The 17,234-nt window shown below is 39.7% G+C and overlaps 1 protein-coding gene across 2 annotated transcripts in view; it reads right to left on the reverse strand.

Moving 5' to 3' along the window:
- Positions 1–670: 670 nt before the first annotated feature.
- SLC22A15 (solute carrier family 22 member 15) overlaps positions 671–17,234 on the reverse strand; it is a 77,244-nt gene continuing 60,680 nt past the window's right edge. Inside the window, exons 9-12 of one of the 2 annotated variants that reach the window (XM_021002539.2) lie at positions 9,034–9,154; positions 5,264–5,336; positions 1,550–1,738; positions 671–1,228 (exon numbers count right to left, since the gene is read on the reverse strand). In XM_021002539.2, coding sequence (XP_020858198.1) covers positions 1,142–1,228; positions 1,550–1,738; positions 5,264–5,336; positions 9,034–9,154 — 470 coding nt within the window. In that variant the 3' untranslated portion in view covers positions 671–1,141. Of the gene's footprint in view, positions 1,229–1,549; positions 1,739–5,259; positions 5,337–9,033; positions 9,155–17,234 lie in introns of both variants that reach the window. The other variant, XR_002327575.2, reaches the window with a different exon arrangement.

Below are 17,234 nucleotides of genomic sequence, written 5' to 3' on the forward strand. Positions count from 1 at the left end.
TTTTGTATGATTTAGTGGTCCTCCTTCCAATTTGAGTTTGACACCACTGCTCTACAGGTCCAACCTCCTCATTTGACAAATCAGAAAACTCAGGCTCAGAAATGTCAAATGACTTATCTAAGGTAATATAGCAAAAATGTGAAAAAAGGTGCACAATTCCATCATCAGTGGAACCAAACCTCTAAACCTTCAGAAAGCTTCTTCTGGTGGGTTAATTTTTATTAAACTCACATCTTTCGGATTAAAGGCACATGTAGCTAAGGTAAATCCTATACTTAACCTTTTTATTTTGGGTCATGGACCTCTTTGGCTGTCTGGTGAAGCCAATGGACCCTTTCTCAGAGTCATGTTTTCTTGTCTACATTCATAATGGAAGAAAATGCTAAATTTCATTTAGAGATTAGTGAAAATAAAGATTCAATTTGTTTTCCATCCAGGTTCATAGATCCCCTAGAATCTATCCAAGGACACCTTCGGGGTACATGGACCCCCAAGTTAAGAACCCCTGATCTATAGTTTTGGAACTCAGCTGGAAGCTCAAAATTTGAGCTTTTCTGCTAAAAAATTAAGAGTCTTCAGGCAAATCATTTACTCTCCTGGCACTTTGTCTCTGATATCCACTGGAAATGGAAACACTTACCTGCCTCACAAGGAAGGAATGGAGTAAGAATAAACATTAAATACTGTTGATTATTAAATCACAATAAGGGTATACCCATTAGCCCATCAAAATGGTGAGAGAAATTCCTACTTCTGCCAGTAGGTCACATTCAGGCTCCAAACAAAATCTACTTCAAGGCACCCCTAGACTCAACTTCCAGAAATGTCTTCTGTCATTTGGGAATATACATTGAATCTCTTTGACTGGGGTTGGGGGAGGGAGGTAGGGTGGTGGTCACAGTTCTGAGCTAATCTCAAGTGCGAGAAAAGTTTGGGATGTTCCTCCAGTGAGAATACCAGAATCTTCTTTGCTGTGGGAATGTATTATCTTCCTGCCCCAGAGAAGATTTCAGAGTCAAGAGGAGCAGTGTCTACCTTCATCCCATTGCAACTGACTGCCAACTTCTAGGTTCACGGGAGAATCTGGATGAAGCCAGAGGCCTGAAAGATGATTGGACAACTATGGAGAGAACTTTAGGTCTTATTTGATCATCTGGGTCTCTTCATCAGCATCATAAAACTCATCTTCATTACTTTCACTTTCAAATGGGCTCTCCTTGTCTTCAGACTAAAATAGGAAAAAAAAAGAGGAGAGTAGCAAAGTAATGAGATGGAGTTTCAAAAATGAAAATTAATATCCAAGCCATCCAACAAATAATATGTTTAATGGTATCCTCACTCACTAGGTCAGGAATTGGCCTTGAGAAAAGCTTAACAAATCATCAGTCATCTTTATTTCCCTGAAAATCTGTAGCTCTGAGGGACCAAATAATATTTCTAGATAATCTATCTCAGTTATAAGTAATAGGGTTACAGAATCCTTCTGTTTCAAAGTCTACAATTGCATTTAAGAGGCGGACTGAAATTATTAAGAAAAATATTAATATACCTGTTCATGATCCAGTACTTGCAAAGATAATGCTTCATCCCCCAGCCTCCGATATGAATACATCTGGAGATCAGACAGTGTTTCCAGTAAAGGTCTGTTTAGGGTTTCTGGCAACAATAAACTGAGAAGCCCAGAAGACAAGCCAGCCACACCAAATACAATGAAAGGTAAAGACCATTGCACATATTTCTGTAACAGGGAAGAAGAATCCCAGTGTGAATTTCCTTTCTAAGCTATTATTGAGTACTAACAGTAACTAACCACTCATTTTATTGCTCCCCACCATGACCAAGGTTGTGGGACCCCTTTGGCCCTTATGGAAAGCATCCATCGTGAGCAAATTACATGAGTCTTCTTCAGGCATCCGGAGGTATGATTTAATCAGGAAGATCATGTGAGTGCAACCAGCCAGAAGTAGGAAGTTGTTCAGTGCAGTTCTGACCCACCTGAGCGCAGTTTGGGGGACTCTGAGTCTGTAGTACAGATGGATGTCTAAGTCTCCTCCTGACACTTTGGTTACCATTGCAGGAATTTAGTCCTGATCTCAATAGTAGGAAGCACTGACAAGAGCTTTCTACTGACTAGTATTGGCTAGAAGGTAGGTACTTGAGTAATTATTAACTTCTGGCTGCTGGGATAAGACAACTGCTCCACCTAAGGATACACCTTAACCACATCCTGCCACAGCCCCACTCTCAACATTCAGCCCTTGACAGGACCACACCGGCTGGGCCAAGTGTCATCTCAGCACTGAGCTGAGGCAGGACTCAGTAAAAAGTGATATTAGGAAATGGATGAGGCCAGTAATAAGGGAAGTGGAAACAACCTGAATTAGATAGGGGCTACAAGTGGGCATTTCAGGTCTTAAACCATTTTCTGGGGGGAAAAAATCCCTCCTCCCAAACAAAAAAAAATGGTTCAAAGGTCAAAAAGCATTAGCAGCTAAATCTCTGATGGGCATTTCTGGTAAACAGGCTAAACTTCCCTTACACAGTGCTTTAAGACTTTGTTGGTTCCGTCTTCCTGTGTTACATCTAAGCCTCCCCATAGATCTCACCATTATTAACCTCAGGTCATCCATTCTGATGACTTTTCCTGATGTTTTTTCAATTTGAAGGATTACTCCCTCCAAAAAAACCCCCCCAAACCTCCCTCCATCCCCACCCCCCACACACACCTCCATAAACATACTCTAAGTGCCTGGTGCCACAAGACTGATATGAATCTTATTTGGCCAGATCAAGAGAAAGATGTTACAAGTATTTTCTTTCTCCTAAAATCAAAAGGAATAAATAGAAATACATGGGTAGATATTAAAATATTCTAGGATATCCATCCAAAGAGAAAGACATCATTAATCAATAGGTAGCTAGTGTCTGGTCCAGCTTGATGAACAAGACATGGTATTTTATGTTAATTTTGAATATATTTATTTGTGTACAGGAGGTGTTTCCCCCACCCCAATAAGGCACATAAAAAATGCCTTTCTGAAATGAATTGAATTCGATATGATTCCTTTATAGGGAGGGACAAAACATGGGAAAATCCATAATGGACAAGAATATAATGAATGAGATGGGTTCTTGTTTTAAGTTGTTTTGTATTTGGTAATGCCCCTTTTGAGTCATTGTTTTTCAGGCATTTTTTTTTCTGGCAGAAGAAATAAACAGCTGCCTATCTTTCAGGTCCATGTTATACACTGAATATATTTTGTAAAAGGGACTCTGTGAATCCCTGTAGGGGAGATCCTAGACATGAAACATAGCAAAGTTCTATTATATAGATTTTTCACTGGAACTTTACTTTGGGTTAGGAAGAGAGAAGAGAGGAGAGGAGAGGCGAGGAGAGGGGAGGGGAAGATAGAATAGGGGAGGAACCACTTATTGTTCGTTCTTTTTGGAGTCAGGCATGACCTATCTTCAGGGTGAACAGAGACTCTTTATGTTTGAGGGTTCCCTGGGCTTTGGATTACATCTTGGAGGGGCAGCATGGTGCTTGGAGTCCGGAAGACCTGGGCTCAAATTGTGCCTCAAATACTTACTCGTTGTGTGAGTCACTTAACATTTTTGGGACTCAGTTTCCTCATTTGTAAAACGAAGTTTAGACTCATTGCCCTTTAAGATTCTTTCCAGCTTTAAATCATTGATCATATGTACTCAGGGAAAGATGACATAATAAAACTATAAAACCAAAAGGTGCTGGACCATTTTATTGACATGACCAAACAAGGGAGTGGTTCAAAGAGGTTGTTTTAGAATTAATTGGATTCATAAGATTCAAATAATCAAACAGAGCTCAGTTAGTACCTACTAGTCAAAACACTGAGGCAAAATGACCAGACTTCTGGTCATAAATCCCTTGGTTAGAAAAAAATCACAGGTGGGGATGAAGAGAACAGACTGTGACATGAAATCACTTTTTAGTGTTGAAAGGGATCTGAAAGTCCTAGTCTAACGTCCTCATTATGACTTAGAAATTCGGAGACGTAACGGCAATGCTGTGAACTCACTTCTACTTGTCCTAGCTGAACTGGTAGGTCCACAAGAACAGGAAAAGCTTTTTGGGTCTATTTCAGCCAAGTCCCCAAGCCTGTTTCCCTATCAAATTCAGGCTGTAAATAGATAGAATTTGGAACTGGAAAAGAACGTTCTTCCTCCAATCTCCATTTTTTACAAATGAAACCCAGAGACTTGCTCAATGTCATGCAGCTAGTGAGTGATGGAAAGTGGGCCAGGATCTGGGTTTCCAGACTCTCAATTTAGATCTCTTTCCTCTATAACAGGAGGCTCCTCATCCTTACAGAGATAATCGATAATGAGATAAGGAGGCTAGGGTGAGTAAAAGACAGGAAGAGTTCACCATCTTTAAAGCAATCCTGGTCACATAGGATAAAGCTACTCAATTTCTAAAATATTTATCAATTTAGAAGAAAAATCAAGTTTATCCAGTGAGCCGAAGATATTTGCTAACAATTTCTTGCTAAACAAACAATAGTGTCAAACAGGTAATGTTGGGGTCACAGGAGGAAGTGATTGACCTGAAATAGATGTGGTCTCAATGGTAAATCCAGAAGTATATATAAAATGGCAGCCTAAGGGAAGAATACCTATGATTTAATGAAAATACTACCAAGCCATCATTGACATGACACATATGTTTGAATTATTTTTTCTTCATTGATTCCCTAATATTCTCTTTGGATCATGGGCTATAAAGTTGGGGAGGGCCTTGGAGATCACTTAGTCCAACCCCCTCTTTTTTGAGGTCTAGAAAAGAGAAGTGAATTTTTCAAGGTCATAAGGTAATAAATAAGAGTCAAGATTTGAATCCAGGGCCTTTGACTATAAATCCAGTGTGTTGCTCCTCCTCCTCTCTGAAGAGGAAAGGCTGGCAGGAATCAGGGGTCCTTTTGGGTACCATGCAACAGAATGAAGATGGAACCCTTGAGGAGAGGGGGTTGGCTAGTGGCTGCCATAGCACAGAGCTCACTAGTCCCAGTCACAAAAGTAGAACTAAGATTTAAAACAAGTACATAATTAATGCCCCAAAAGAAAAAAAAAAGGTCTGGGGTGGGGGGACATATGATAGCTCATTTATGTAGATTTATTAAGAGTATCTCTTTAATGACTTCTTCAGTCTCATGGCACAGAGAAAATTATTTCTAAAGTAAAAAAAAAAAATCAAGGAAGAGAAAACCAAAAGGTACAAACCAACCAGTGAGGGAATGAAGGGAGCGATAATTCCACCAACTCGGGAAAACATCGAACACATACCTAGTCCAACATTCCTGAAATGAAAGACAAAGGATCAATGACACTTCCAAGGGAAGATTTATAGAGGTTTTTTTTAAGCAATACAATAAGCACAGAGAAGCATCCCAAACAAAGACAAAATCCTTTAGAAATTACATTAACTAGGGTGTTCACAAATACTGCAAACTTTATAGCTACTGTCATCTATAATGTTTGGAAAATATTTATCATAGTCAAGAAGTAGATAAGACAATAAGAAAAATTGGTACATAAAAGTCCTGAACAGAAATTTTTTAAAAAAATGAACTGGAAGATGACATGACTTTCAATGATTTAAGACACGAAGAAAAATCACCAAGACAAAGTAAACCAACTGGAAAATGGTAATCTTTGCATAATTTCTCTTGGTCTAGACAAATAAACCACATTACAAGTGTATTCTTAGCATCTTAGTGTTCTCTAAATGTTGCCCTAGTACCTCCCTACCAGGGATCAGGCCTAGAACTTATTTTCATTATATTAATACTAATACTATGCTTACTTGCTACGTTCTTTCATCACAAACTGAAGGATCCTCTCCATCAGCAACTTTCTCTCAGAAATCCTAAAAACTAGAGCTGTCTTACAGTGGAATGGGCTACCTTGGAAGGAAGAGCTAACTTTGAAAATCTCTAAGAAAAGAGCATTAGAGCTACAGTTCAAAGAATTTCGTTTGAATCCCTACTCTGCCACTACCTCTGTGATGTTGCTAAGTCATTCAAATAAATCCTCTGGGCCTCATTTTCATCTGTACAATGGTATGAAAAAACAAAGTTACACAAGGTTATCCCTATGCCATGATCCTTTCTTTTTTAAAAAAAATGTTATTTTTCTAAATTACATGTAAAAACAATTTTAACATTTGTTTTTTTTAAATTTTGAGTTCCAAATTCTTTCCCTTCTTCCCCTCCTTGAGAAAGTGAACAATTTGCTATAGATTATACATGTGCAGTCATGCAAAACATATTTTTATATTAGCCATGTGCAAAAGAAAACACAGAACAAAACAAATCAAAACACAAAAACCAAGAAAAATAAATAAAGTAAAAAAGTCTGCTTTGATCTGCATTCAGACTCCATCAGTTCTTTCTCTGGAGGTGGAGAGCATCATAAGTACTTCTGAATTGTCTTGTATCATTATATTGCTAAGAACAGCTAAGTCACGCATAGCTGATCATTATACAAAATCGCTGTTACTGTCTGCGGTGATCTTGGTTCTGTTCACTTCACTTTGCGTCCATTCATGTAAGTCTCCCAGGTTTTTCTGAAAGCATCCTACTTATCATTTCTTATAGCACAATAGTATTCCATCATAATCCTATACCACAACTTATTTAGCCATTCTCCAATTGATGGGCATTGTCTTAATTTCAAAAAGAAAAAAGAAAAAATTCACAAAAAAGCTGCTATAAATATTTTTGTACAGATATGTCCTTTCCCTTTTTTATTTAATTTTTTTGGGATATAGACCTAGCAGTGATTTTGCTAGGTGAAAGGGTATGCACCATTTTATAGTCCTTTGGGCATAGTTCCAAATTGCTCTCCAGAATAGTCGGATCAGTTCACAACTCTACCAACAATGCACTAGTGTCCCAATTTTCCCACATCCCCTCAAACATTTGTCATTATCTTTTTCTGTCATGTTAGCCAATCTGATAGGTGTGAGGTAGTACCTCAGAGTTGTTTTAATTTGCATTCCTCTAATCAACAGTGATTTAGAGCATTTTTTCCTATGATCTTTTCAAACTCAAAAAAAAAAAAATCCAAGAACCATTTATGAGCTAATAAGGTCCTTGGACACTGACACAGGGTCACTGGGCTTGCACCCAAGATTTTCCAAAATGATGATAATAGCCAGGCTATATGGTTGTTAAAGCAATTTATATACTCTTACTCATTTGACCCCCACAAAAGTTCTGTGAGATAGGTAATTTGAATATTATTATCCTTATTTTAAAAATGGGAAAATTGAGGCAAGGAAAAGATAATTTGCCTATAGTCACACAGCAAGCAAAGGTTAAAAGTAGGGTTTGAGCTCAGGGATCTCCTAACTTCTGGTCCAGTTCTATGTCCCCTCCATCATGCTGTTTCTCTTATTATTACTTCAGGGGCAATGTCACTGCAGCAGGGGCTTTTGTGGAAGGCAGAAGTATGTGGTATTCTTTATCAGAGCACAAGAAGGGACCGAAGACATGCCTGAAGACTGAGAGAGGTAAGGTAACGTATTGGTCATATTTGGAAAGACAACGTAATTTTAAAAGGCTGACCCTGAACAGTACAGACTGGTCTGTTTGCCTTCACTGACTTGAATAAGAGACAATTTAAAAAAATCCAGAATTCAGTGGTAGCTTAGTGGTATTGCTCAATTGTTTTCAGTTGCACCCAACTCTCCATGGCCTCATTTGGGGTGTTCTTGGCCAACGTACTGGAGTTCGCCATTTCCTTCTCCAGCTCATTTCACAGATGAGGAAACTGAGGCAAACAGCGGTCACACAGCTAGTAAGTGTCTGAGGCTGGATTTGAATTCAGAAAGAGAAGTCTTTCTGATTCCAGGCCTGGCACTCTGTCCACCACACTACCTAGCTGCCCAGTGGCAGCTTACATATGAGCCATAATGTGTTGAAAAGAACTGTGGGTCATCATGGACTACAAAGTGAGCACGTAACAGTAATTTTTTAAAAAAGCAAATACCATATTTGGGTTTATTAAAATTAGTAGCTACTGAAAAGATTAATAACAGCAAACATTTATCTAGCACCTACTACATGCTGGGCACTGGGCTAAACGCTTTTTACAAATATCACCTCATTTTATCTTCTCAACAGTCCTGGGAGGCAGGTGCTGTTACTATCCTCATTTTACAGATGAGAAAATTTAAGTAAACAGAGGTTAAGTGACTTGCCCAGGGTCACACAGCCGGTTAAGTACTGAGGCTAGATTTGAACTCAGATCTTCTTGACTCCAGACCTGGGTGCTCTATCCAGTGAACCACCTAGATGCCCTCTCTTCTTCCTTTGCTGCTGGTTAGGACCTCATTTTACTACTGAGTCTAGATTAGAGCTCTGGACTTTAAGAGGGACATAAAGAAGGCAGAAGAAGACCCAGCAGTCACCACGGCCTCTTCCAATCTCTGGTTTTCCTCAAGGCTCAGCTCAAACATGACTTCCTACATGAAGCCTTTTCTGAATCCTTCATTTGCTGGTGCTATGCCCACCAACAAGCTCACGTTACTTTCGACATATTTTGCATATACTTATGTGTATACAATTTTTTTTGCCCTGCTAAGACATAAGATCCTTGAAGCTAGGGAATATTAGCTTTTTATCACTGTATTACTAGCACCTAACACTGTGTATTTTGCATACAGTAGGTACTTAATAAAGCTTGTTGAATTGAATCTAATAGGTAAGGCCAGATAGTACAAAGCAACAAAACAAAAAATGAAAACAGACAACCATTCCCTTTTCCTCATTTATATCAGTACACTTAGTCCATAACATGCCCACAGGATCCAAGCAAAAACTGTTTTCCCCACTCCAGTGACAACCTTTTCAATCCAATTTTACACGTTTAAAAATGCTGGAGTGTCAGCTGTAAGACAGGGAGGTATTTGCCTAAAGCCTAAGGATCCTGAAAGAAGACTTTGGAACAAACACAGATTGCCTAGATAAGGGTTCTTTGACGGTGACGTACCTGATGACTGTTGGATAAAGTTCTGACGTATAGATGTAAACAATGTTAAAAGCAGCACTGATGGTCAGTTTCCCCAATAAAGACAAAGAACGGCTATTCACCACTGCAAACACTCCTGTGTCTGGAAAAGAAAAGACAATGTAATGGAGGAGATCATTAGCAGAAATGAAAATCCTTTTTAAGTTACAGAGTTATTTAGGAAAAGAATAGGAGACTTTAAAGGCAATCCCAAGGGGTAGGATGGCTGTAGTCTCTAATTTAGGGAGAAGATTCAGAATCAAGAGATGGACATTTGCCTGTCTTCCAGTTACAGGCATTATAGCTTCCCCAGAGCACGAGAGTTACTAAATGAGCCCAGCCTGTAGTTCTTCTGATCACCTGGAGCAGCCACCTGCAACCTGCATGTATGTATGTATATATATATATGTGTGTATGTGTGTGTGTGTGTATATATGTATGTATATATGTATGTATATATGTACATATATGTATATATATGTATATATATACACACACACACTCACATATACATACATACATATATATATATATATATATATATATATATATATATATATATATATATATATATATGGTCTATCAAGCTAGTGAAGGCCAAAAGTATTTGACTTAAGGAACTAACCTGTACCACCTTTATATCTTATTGTGTGTATACTTAAGAATGTTAAGAAAATTGCAGTCTCACAGTTGGAAGGGAAGAGAAAGAAAGGGGGGATGGAGTAAGCATGTACACAGCCCATACATAGCACTATACAGTGCCTTGTTCAGTTGTTTCAGTCATGTCCTACTCTTCATGACCCCATGTGGGGTTTTCTTGGCAAAGATACTGGAGTGGGTTTGCCAATTCCTTCTCCAGCTCATTTTACAGAGGAGGAAACTGAGACAAACAGGTGACTTGTCCAGTATCTGAGGCCAAATTTGAACTCAGGTCTTCCTGACTCCAGGCCCATAGAGTGCCTGTAAAGCTTCAGGAGGAGGTGTTAATAATCATAATCAGAGCTACCATTTACATAGCTCTTACTACATGCCAAGCCCTGTGCTAAGAGCTTTTAACAAATATTTATTCATTTGATCTTCACGACAATCTTGGGAGTTTGGTACTATTATGACCTCCATTTTACAACTGAGGAAACTGAGGCAGACAGAGATTAAGTGACTTGCCCAGGGTCACGAAGATGGTAAGTGTCCAAGGCAGGATTTGAACATAGTTTTTCTTGACTCTAGGCCCAGTGCCCTATCCACTGCACCACTAGTTGCCTCAGGGCCTGACTAGTACCACCTCTACCTCCCCAAGAAAAACCTCCCCTGCAACATCCCCATCCAGTGATCACGTAACTTTTGCTTCATACCAAGACCTCCAATTGGGGGAGAGGTTTGGGGGACTTCCTACTCCCCAAGAGGGCCTATTTTATTGCATTCAGTGGCTACCACTCCTGAAGACTCTGAAAAGGAAGTTTTCAGTGCCAAAGTCCTTGGCCAGTATCAGATGATTCAATGTCAGAAACAGAGTTTTCTCAGTGGAAATGTCACTTAAGAAGATGCATTACCATCCGCCTTGCTTCTGTACCTCAAGGACCAATGAACCTTTCCATTTTCCCTGCAGCTGAGGCTTCCTCTATAAATTGTCTTCCCATAGTCAAATGGGAACCTCTTGAGAGTAGAGACTAACTTATTTTTTCTATCTTGTACCCCATCACTCAGCACAGTGCCTAGCACACCATGGATGTTATGTAAATGTTGTTCAGTCGTAACCAATTCTTTGGGGTTTTCTTGGCAAAGACACTGGAGCGGTTTGCCATTTGCTTCTCCAGCTCATTTTACAAATGAGAAAACTGAGGCAAACAGGGTTAAGTGATTTGTCCAGGGTCACACAGCTAATAAGTGTCTGAAACCAAATTTGAACTCATGAAAACAAGTCTTCCTGATTCCAGCCCCAGCACTAGGGTGCCACCAGGCTGTTCTAGTTATTATTAATGCTTCCTCCTAAAGCCTTAACTCATTCTGCTCGCTGTGATAACTTCTATACACTTACGATACCATAAGCTTGTATATAACAATTTTCCCTACAGCAAGTTGTCCCTTTTGATATTCTGCTTTGTAATTGCTTACATGAGGTTTTAATTTGGTTCTTAGACTCCATGCTTCGAGGGGTGGGACTATGTCTTTTGTTTTTTAAGGCTTTCTCAAGATCACACACAGGAGGTGCTCCGCAACTATTTATTAATTATCTGAGGACAGAATGACAAAAATAGTCCCTAATCTCAAGGAACTTACATCCTACGAGATGCAGTAATGACAGGACCTGATCCCTTATCTGTATCCTCCACAGTGCTTGGTCTGCAGGACATGCTCACCATCAACATTCATCGAATGAACGGCAAGATGGATACCTGGTGAGGGTTATCTCAGTGGAAGAAACCACCGTTCCACTGATTCCTGATTTCTTAGCTAGAAGGGAAAACAAGACCTCCAAAGAAAGGCCTGCTCCAGGAATCACAGATTCATCCCGACCTCTCATCAGGTACCACCTTCCCTGCTTAGTTCTGAAATCAATCCTCATTTACTTTCGAGCTCGGATATGCCACACGCTGCCGTCTGGGGCCACATCTTCCCCTCTTGGCGGGTTACCTGGAAAAGAATCCCAGCCCTTGATTTACGTGCCTTGGGAAAAAAACAAACCAGCAACAACCCACAAAACCCATTATAGGGAATCCACTGAACAAGCAATGACTCATGTCTTTTAGCCTTTGCTCTCCAGAGTATTTGGTTGGGCTTTAGTGATTCTTTTTTTCTGAGCTAAAAAGAGAACAGACCAACTTTAATCATTATTCCCCCCAAAAAACTAGTGAGTCAGTGTAATGAGTTGGGGCAGAAGGGTAGCCCGGAGAGGTGTATTCACCTGCTAGGTTCTGGAAATGACCTTTGGAAATAATGTCCAATGAAGTCTTCCAGACAGCACCAGAGTGCAGGCACTGTACATTTTTGGCAGCATGTTAAGGGCTCACCGCCCCATAGTTTGGATTCTTAAGCAAAATCCTTATTGAAAACATAGCATCCAAACATTCCCAATAGGACCCACATAATGATAGCTAAGTCTGGAAATGATCTGTTACACATGACATTTGGGACCATTAAGCTGAAGCTAGTAACAGACCCTTAGAATCATGATCCCAGAGATTTACAGCAGGGAAGGACCACAGAAGCCATAATGTCCACTGCCCTCATTTTACAGAAGAAGCAATCTCCAGCATTCTTGAATGAATGTTCTCTAATGTGGTTCTCCCCCTGCCATCTATGCCCACAATCCGGGCTTGGCAGTAACACGATGTATGGTCTAGGAGTGCTTTGCATGTCACCCACAGGTTTGCTTCTTTTAATTCCTCTGCTTCATTTCTCACCTGCAAATGAAGTCCTTGCTGTCAGCAGCTCTTACTGGGTGTGTAACTTATGGCTATGAAATAGTGACCTAGGACTTGTCTTTCCCAGAAACCATTGCACTCTTCTATGTTGTCACTCTGGGAGGCTTTGCACTTTCAGATTTCCTCTTTGGAAATTGTCAGCAGAGTCCATTTACAAGCCAAGAACTAAAATAAAGTTCACTGTTTCCTACTTTCAGTTTTCACCATAACTGCCTCACCAAGCTGATTCCTTACCTTACTCCCTAGACTTGCCACTAAATAGCTACTGACTGTTCATGCCCACACATCAAATCCACCCTCAAAGGCATCTTGATTTGCTACCAGTGAGAAAGGCTCTGAAGGCAATTCTAAAAATGGGTCATGATTACCAGATTAAGTGTTTAAGCTCTTAGAGGAGCGACTTTGAAGGGAGCAATGCATGAGTGAGCAAGAAAGCACTAGAATGTTAAAAATTCAGCCTCATTCTCTTACTCTCACCTGCTGGTGTGAGGTCCGACTTGACTGGCAGAGGTTAGGACCCAGTACAGCAGGTGGGTAAGAAAAGGTCTGGGATGATGACAAAGCTGGTGTTTTGTTGTTTTGTTTTTGTTTTTTAGCGGAGGAACCAGCTTTTTAAAGTGGTAGCTACAGGAGGCGAAATTTGGAATAGCGAGTTCTTGATGGTAAGACAAGACATAGGTCTGGTGAAACTCGTTTCAAAGACAAGATTCATGTACTTTTAAACCAGGGAAGGCAAAAGTGAATGTTTTACAGTGGCTCAAATCTTCTGTGGCTGAAGATGGGGTAGTTAAGAGGGAGAGATGGAGGAAAAAGATAGAAAACCCTTAGGAGTGGGAATGTTGGAACCAGACTGGTCCACGAAAGGGTAATGGACAGTGCTAAATGAATTACCTTGTTAGATCTGTCACCATTATGAGGCAGCCAGGGAGGGTCTAGGCTTCAAAAAAAAGGTTGACTAGAGATTTGATAGAACAGAATACAGCCTTAAAGGCACTCTCTAAAAAGATGTCTCCTGTGCACGTATTAAGATCAGATATTATTCCTTAAAAGGTGAGGCAATAAAGAACTTTGACAATCCTGATTGTTAATATGAAGCAAGTTGTAAAACAGAGAGATGTGCGCTTGTCGAAGGTAACTACTATTGTCAGGTAAATCTAGTTCTGAGTGCACATGGAAGAAACATGGTTAGAGTTTTCTGTTTCAAATAATAACCTGCTGATAAAACCAAGCCTGAAGACACTGTACAGTTTCTAAATAGAATTCACAATCACTCCAAAGAATTTTGCTTAAGAATTTACACAAGAAAAAAACAAGTGGATAAAGAATGTATATCGTCCATGTCTATGTTGTTCAGTTACATGTACAACCCTTTAAGCTGGTCCATCAGTACATACATCTTTTAGTATTAATAGTGCTGAAACTTGGAAATAATCTCTCAGGAACTCATATGATTCTTTGTTTCCATGGAAATCCTCAATATTAGCCAGATGTCCCCTTCTCTGGAACTGATCTGGTGCCATCCTATTCACTGAGGCACACCAGTGTGGTGTGTAAAGATCTATTAGACAGAATCATCAAACATAGTTGGATGGGATAAGGTAGAACAATGTGATCATACTAAGTGAATGGTATCTCTTTCATTCGGAATTTCCCTCCAGCAAAGCAGATCACAAGCTACCCGTTCTTGTCCATACTGTATGAATCCATCTGATGTCTGCCACAGGGTATCTTTTCAATGTGCCAGAGTCTTTCCTTCCTTTCTCCTCACTTCATGGTAGTTATCAGTAGAATGTTCTTGTTCTCCAGATGTCCTACTTCACTCCTGCCATATGACCAGTTCATCTTCTCTTCCTTTCATATGTTTCTCTGATGATACCTTTTACTCCTGTTCTTCTTTGAACTTAGATGTTACAGGCTGTAACCTTCACCTTTCCATTGACTTTCATGCGATACTCATTTTTAAATTTTTCAGAGACGGCCATGTGTCATGTCTTCCAAACATGCTTCAACATTGGTAGAATGTTGGTATTAAAAAATATGGACCTTTGTTCCCATAAGAATATTGGAGTCATTAAAGAGCTTTGTAATTTCTTCAAGGCAATCCAGTTTACACTCTTTGTCCTTGTCAATTATGACTCCAATTCATTGTACATTTGTATTATCTATACCAGATAGAGATCTAGTTAGCTCTCCTGATGGGTAAGGTGTCCATTCAGATATATGTCATAATCTGGGCAACAGACATTCTTCATCCACTTGGTTTTTCCTGTGGTCAGGTTAAACTCTATGAGAGGTTACAGTTTTTCGTTTTGTTTTTGAGGAGGTTCTGTGATATTCCAGGGCTTTATGTAGCCTGCACCATGTTATCTACATCTGTGTATTTTCCATTTTCGTTCTTAACACTCTGGGTATGACACTGCTTAGTTGTATTTCTTTTCAACATTTTAAAAAATTGTTTTTACTCTCCACTGCTACTCTCTGTTGTATGAGACAACACTGTTCATAATAGCCTATTATCCTTCATAAGATTTTACAAATGAGTTTATTTCCTAAAGATTTTGCTTTTGGTCAGCACCTTTCTCCATCTGGTAAAGAAAAAAAAATCAATCACCTGCTGAATAAAGAACATTCTGAGTTCTTTAGTTCTTATTGTGGCAGCAGTTTTCATAAAATTATTATGATCAGTGTTGATGTAATTTCTTTTATTTCCCATTTTTCACGTGACAAGAAGATAGGGGGATCAGGACAACTTCCTGAAATAAACACAAAATGACAAAGGAGATGACTGTAGGTCTAGAGTTGGGGGCAGGAATTGCATTCTTGGTCTTGCCTTTTTTTTAATTTTTATTTTCTTTTAGGCAATTGGGGTTAAGTGACTTGCCCAGGGTCACACAGCTAGTAAATGTCAAGTGTTTGGTCTGAGGTCGGATTTGGACTCAGGTCCTCTTGACTTCAGGGCCAGTTCTCTCTCCACTGTGCAACCTAGCTCCCCCTTGGTCTTGCTTTTTGAGGCATCACATGGATAAGTTCAGAAAGGGCCATTGTGTAAAGGCTCAGGTGGTTTGAATCAATCCAACTGTATACCTTAGGAGAAAAGATATACTAGTGTGGCAAAGAATTTTCCAACCCAAAGATTTAATAAGGTAAATACTAGCTAATAAGAGAGTAAGGGAACATAAATGAACAAGGGAAGAGAAGGGACAAAGAGGCTTAAAATTGTAGGGTCTGGACAGGAAGGTCCTGAGAAGTTCAGGAGAATTTAAGCAGCCAGGTGATCTGCTTAATAAATACTTGCAGTCTTGACTTGACATAGGGTCAGGTTGGGAGGGTTATGTGAACATTTTCATTATGTATTTGATTTAATGAAACAAATATATAAGTGCCTATTGTATGCTTGGTGCTGGGGCACTGGGGTGAAATCTGGCCAAGGCATTCTGGTTTATTCTGCATTTGTCCAGAGAAGTATCCTATTAATACAAATTAATCTAAATTTCCAACAGTGAGGGGCAGTGTAAACGAGGAGGGTAGTAGGACCATCTTCTGATATTTTACTCTCTTTTTTTCTAACAGTTCCTGGGCACTGGGAATACAAACAAAAGCTCAAGGAGGTGAGCAATGTCTCTTTTATACCGTCATTTTAAAATTGTAAAATCTGCCAAAGAATTGGAAGCACGAAAAGCACCTGACCAGATGGATTCTAGGTACCGTTCTGGTTTTTAAAAATTAAAATTAAATTTAAAAGAATAAAGCATTTAATAACAACCAAAACTATTATAAATCCCATCCAATGCGTAAGCTGTTCTGTAGACATAAGTCAGAAAGCCACTATCATTTTGGTGGGCATCCGATGAATGCATAGTCTCATGTTAGATGCTGTGAGAAGCTGCAAAGGAAGAAGGACACGTGGTCTGTGATCTCAAGTAATTTACCGTTTGGACCCAGAGATCCCACTGAACCTGAGGCAGTAGTAATTTTCCCAAAAGGTATCTGGTGAAATGTTTTCACCTTTCAGTTTTTTGTTTTGCTGCTAGGTGGTACCATAGTGCACAGAACACTGGGCTTGGGGTCAGAAAGACCACAGTTCAAATACAGCCTCAGACACTAGCTGTGTGATCCTGGGCGAGTCATTTAACCTCTATTTGCCTTAGTTTCCTCATTTGTAAAGTGGGGATAATAATATCACCTACTTCCCAAAGTTGTTGTGAGGATAAAACGAGATAATATTTGGCATATAGTACACACCATATAAATGTTAGTTATTATTGTTATTTCACCTATGAAGAAAGCACCAGCATTAGGACTGACATTTAAGTTGTTCTTCCATAGTGGCTACAGCTTTGTTCTAAATCAGATGCCTAGCACCTAACAGTGTCTGGCACATCGAATAGTATCAGAGGATTGGAGAGGTCAGTAAGTCCAACCTCTTAATTTTTAAAGATAAGGAAACTGAGCCCCAGAGAGATTAAGTGACTCTCCCAGGCTCATGCAGCTAATGTTTAAGGTGGGCTCTGAACCCATCTTCTTGTCTCCGGGTCCAACACTCTCTCCGCTGTGTCACAAATGTTTCTTGATTGGTAGATATTGCCTAGGCCTCCTCATAGCCAATACTATACCCTCAGAGTTGGCTGCTTCAGATTAGGGGTACGATCCTATGGCTACAAAACAGAGACTTTCTCTGTGGGAAGCTAACAGGTCCTTATTGTGATCCAGTTAGTAAACCTGGCCTCACTAGTATGATATTCTAGCCACCCAGATGGTAGC

This window comes from Phascolarctos cinereus, unplaced genomic scaffold, assembly GCF_003287225.1.
Source record: "Phascolarctos cinereus isolate Bilbo 61053 unplaced genomic scaffold, phaCin_HiC Scaffold_5;HRSCAF=322, whole genome shotgun sequence".
Classification (NCBI taxonomy): Eukaryota; Metazoa; Chordata; class Mammalia; order Diprotodontia; family Phascolarctidae; genus Phascolarctos; species Phascolarctos cinereus.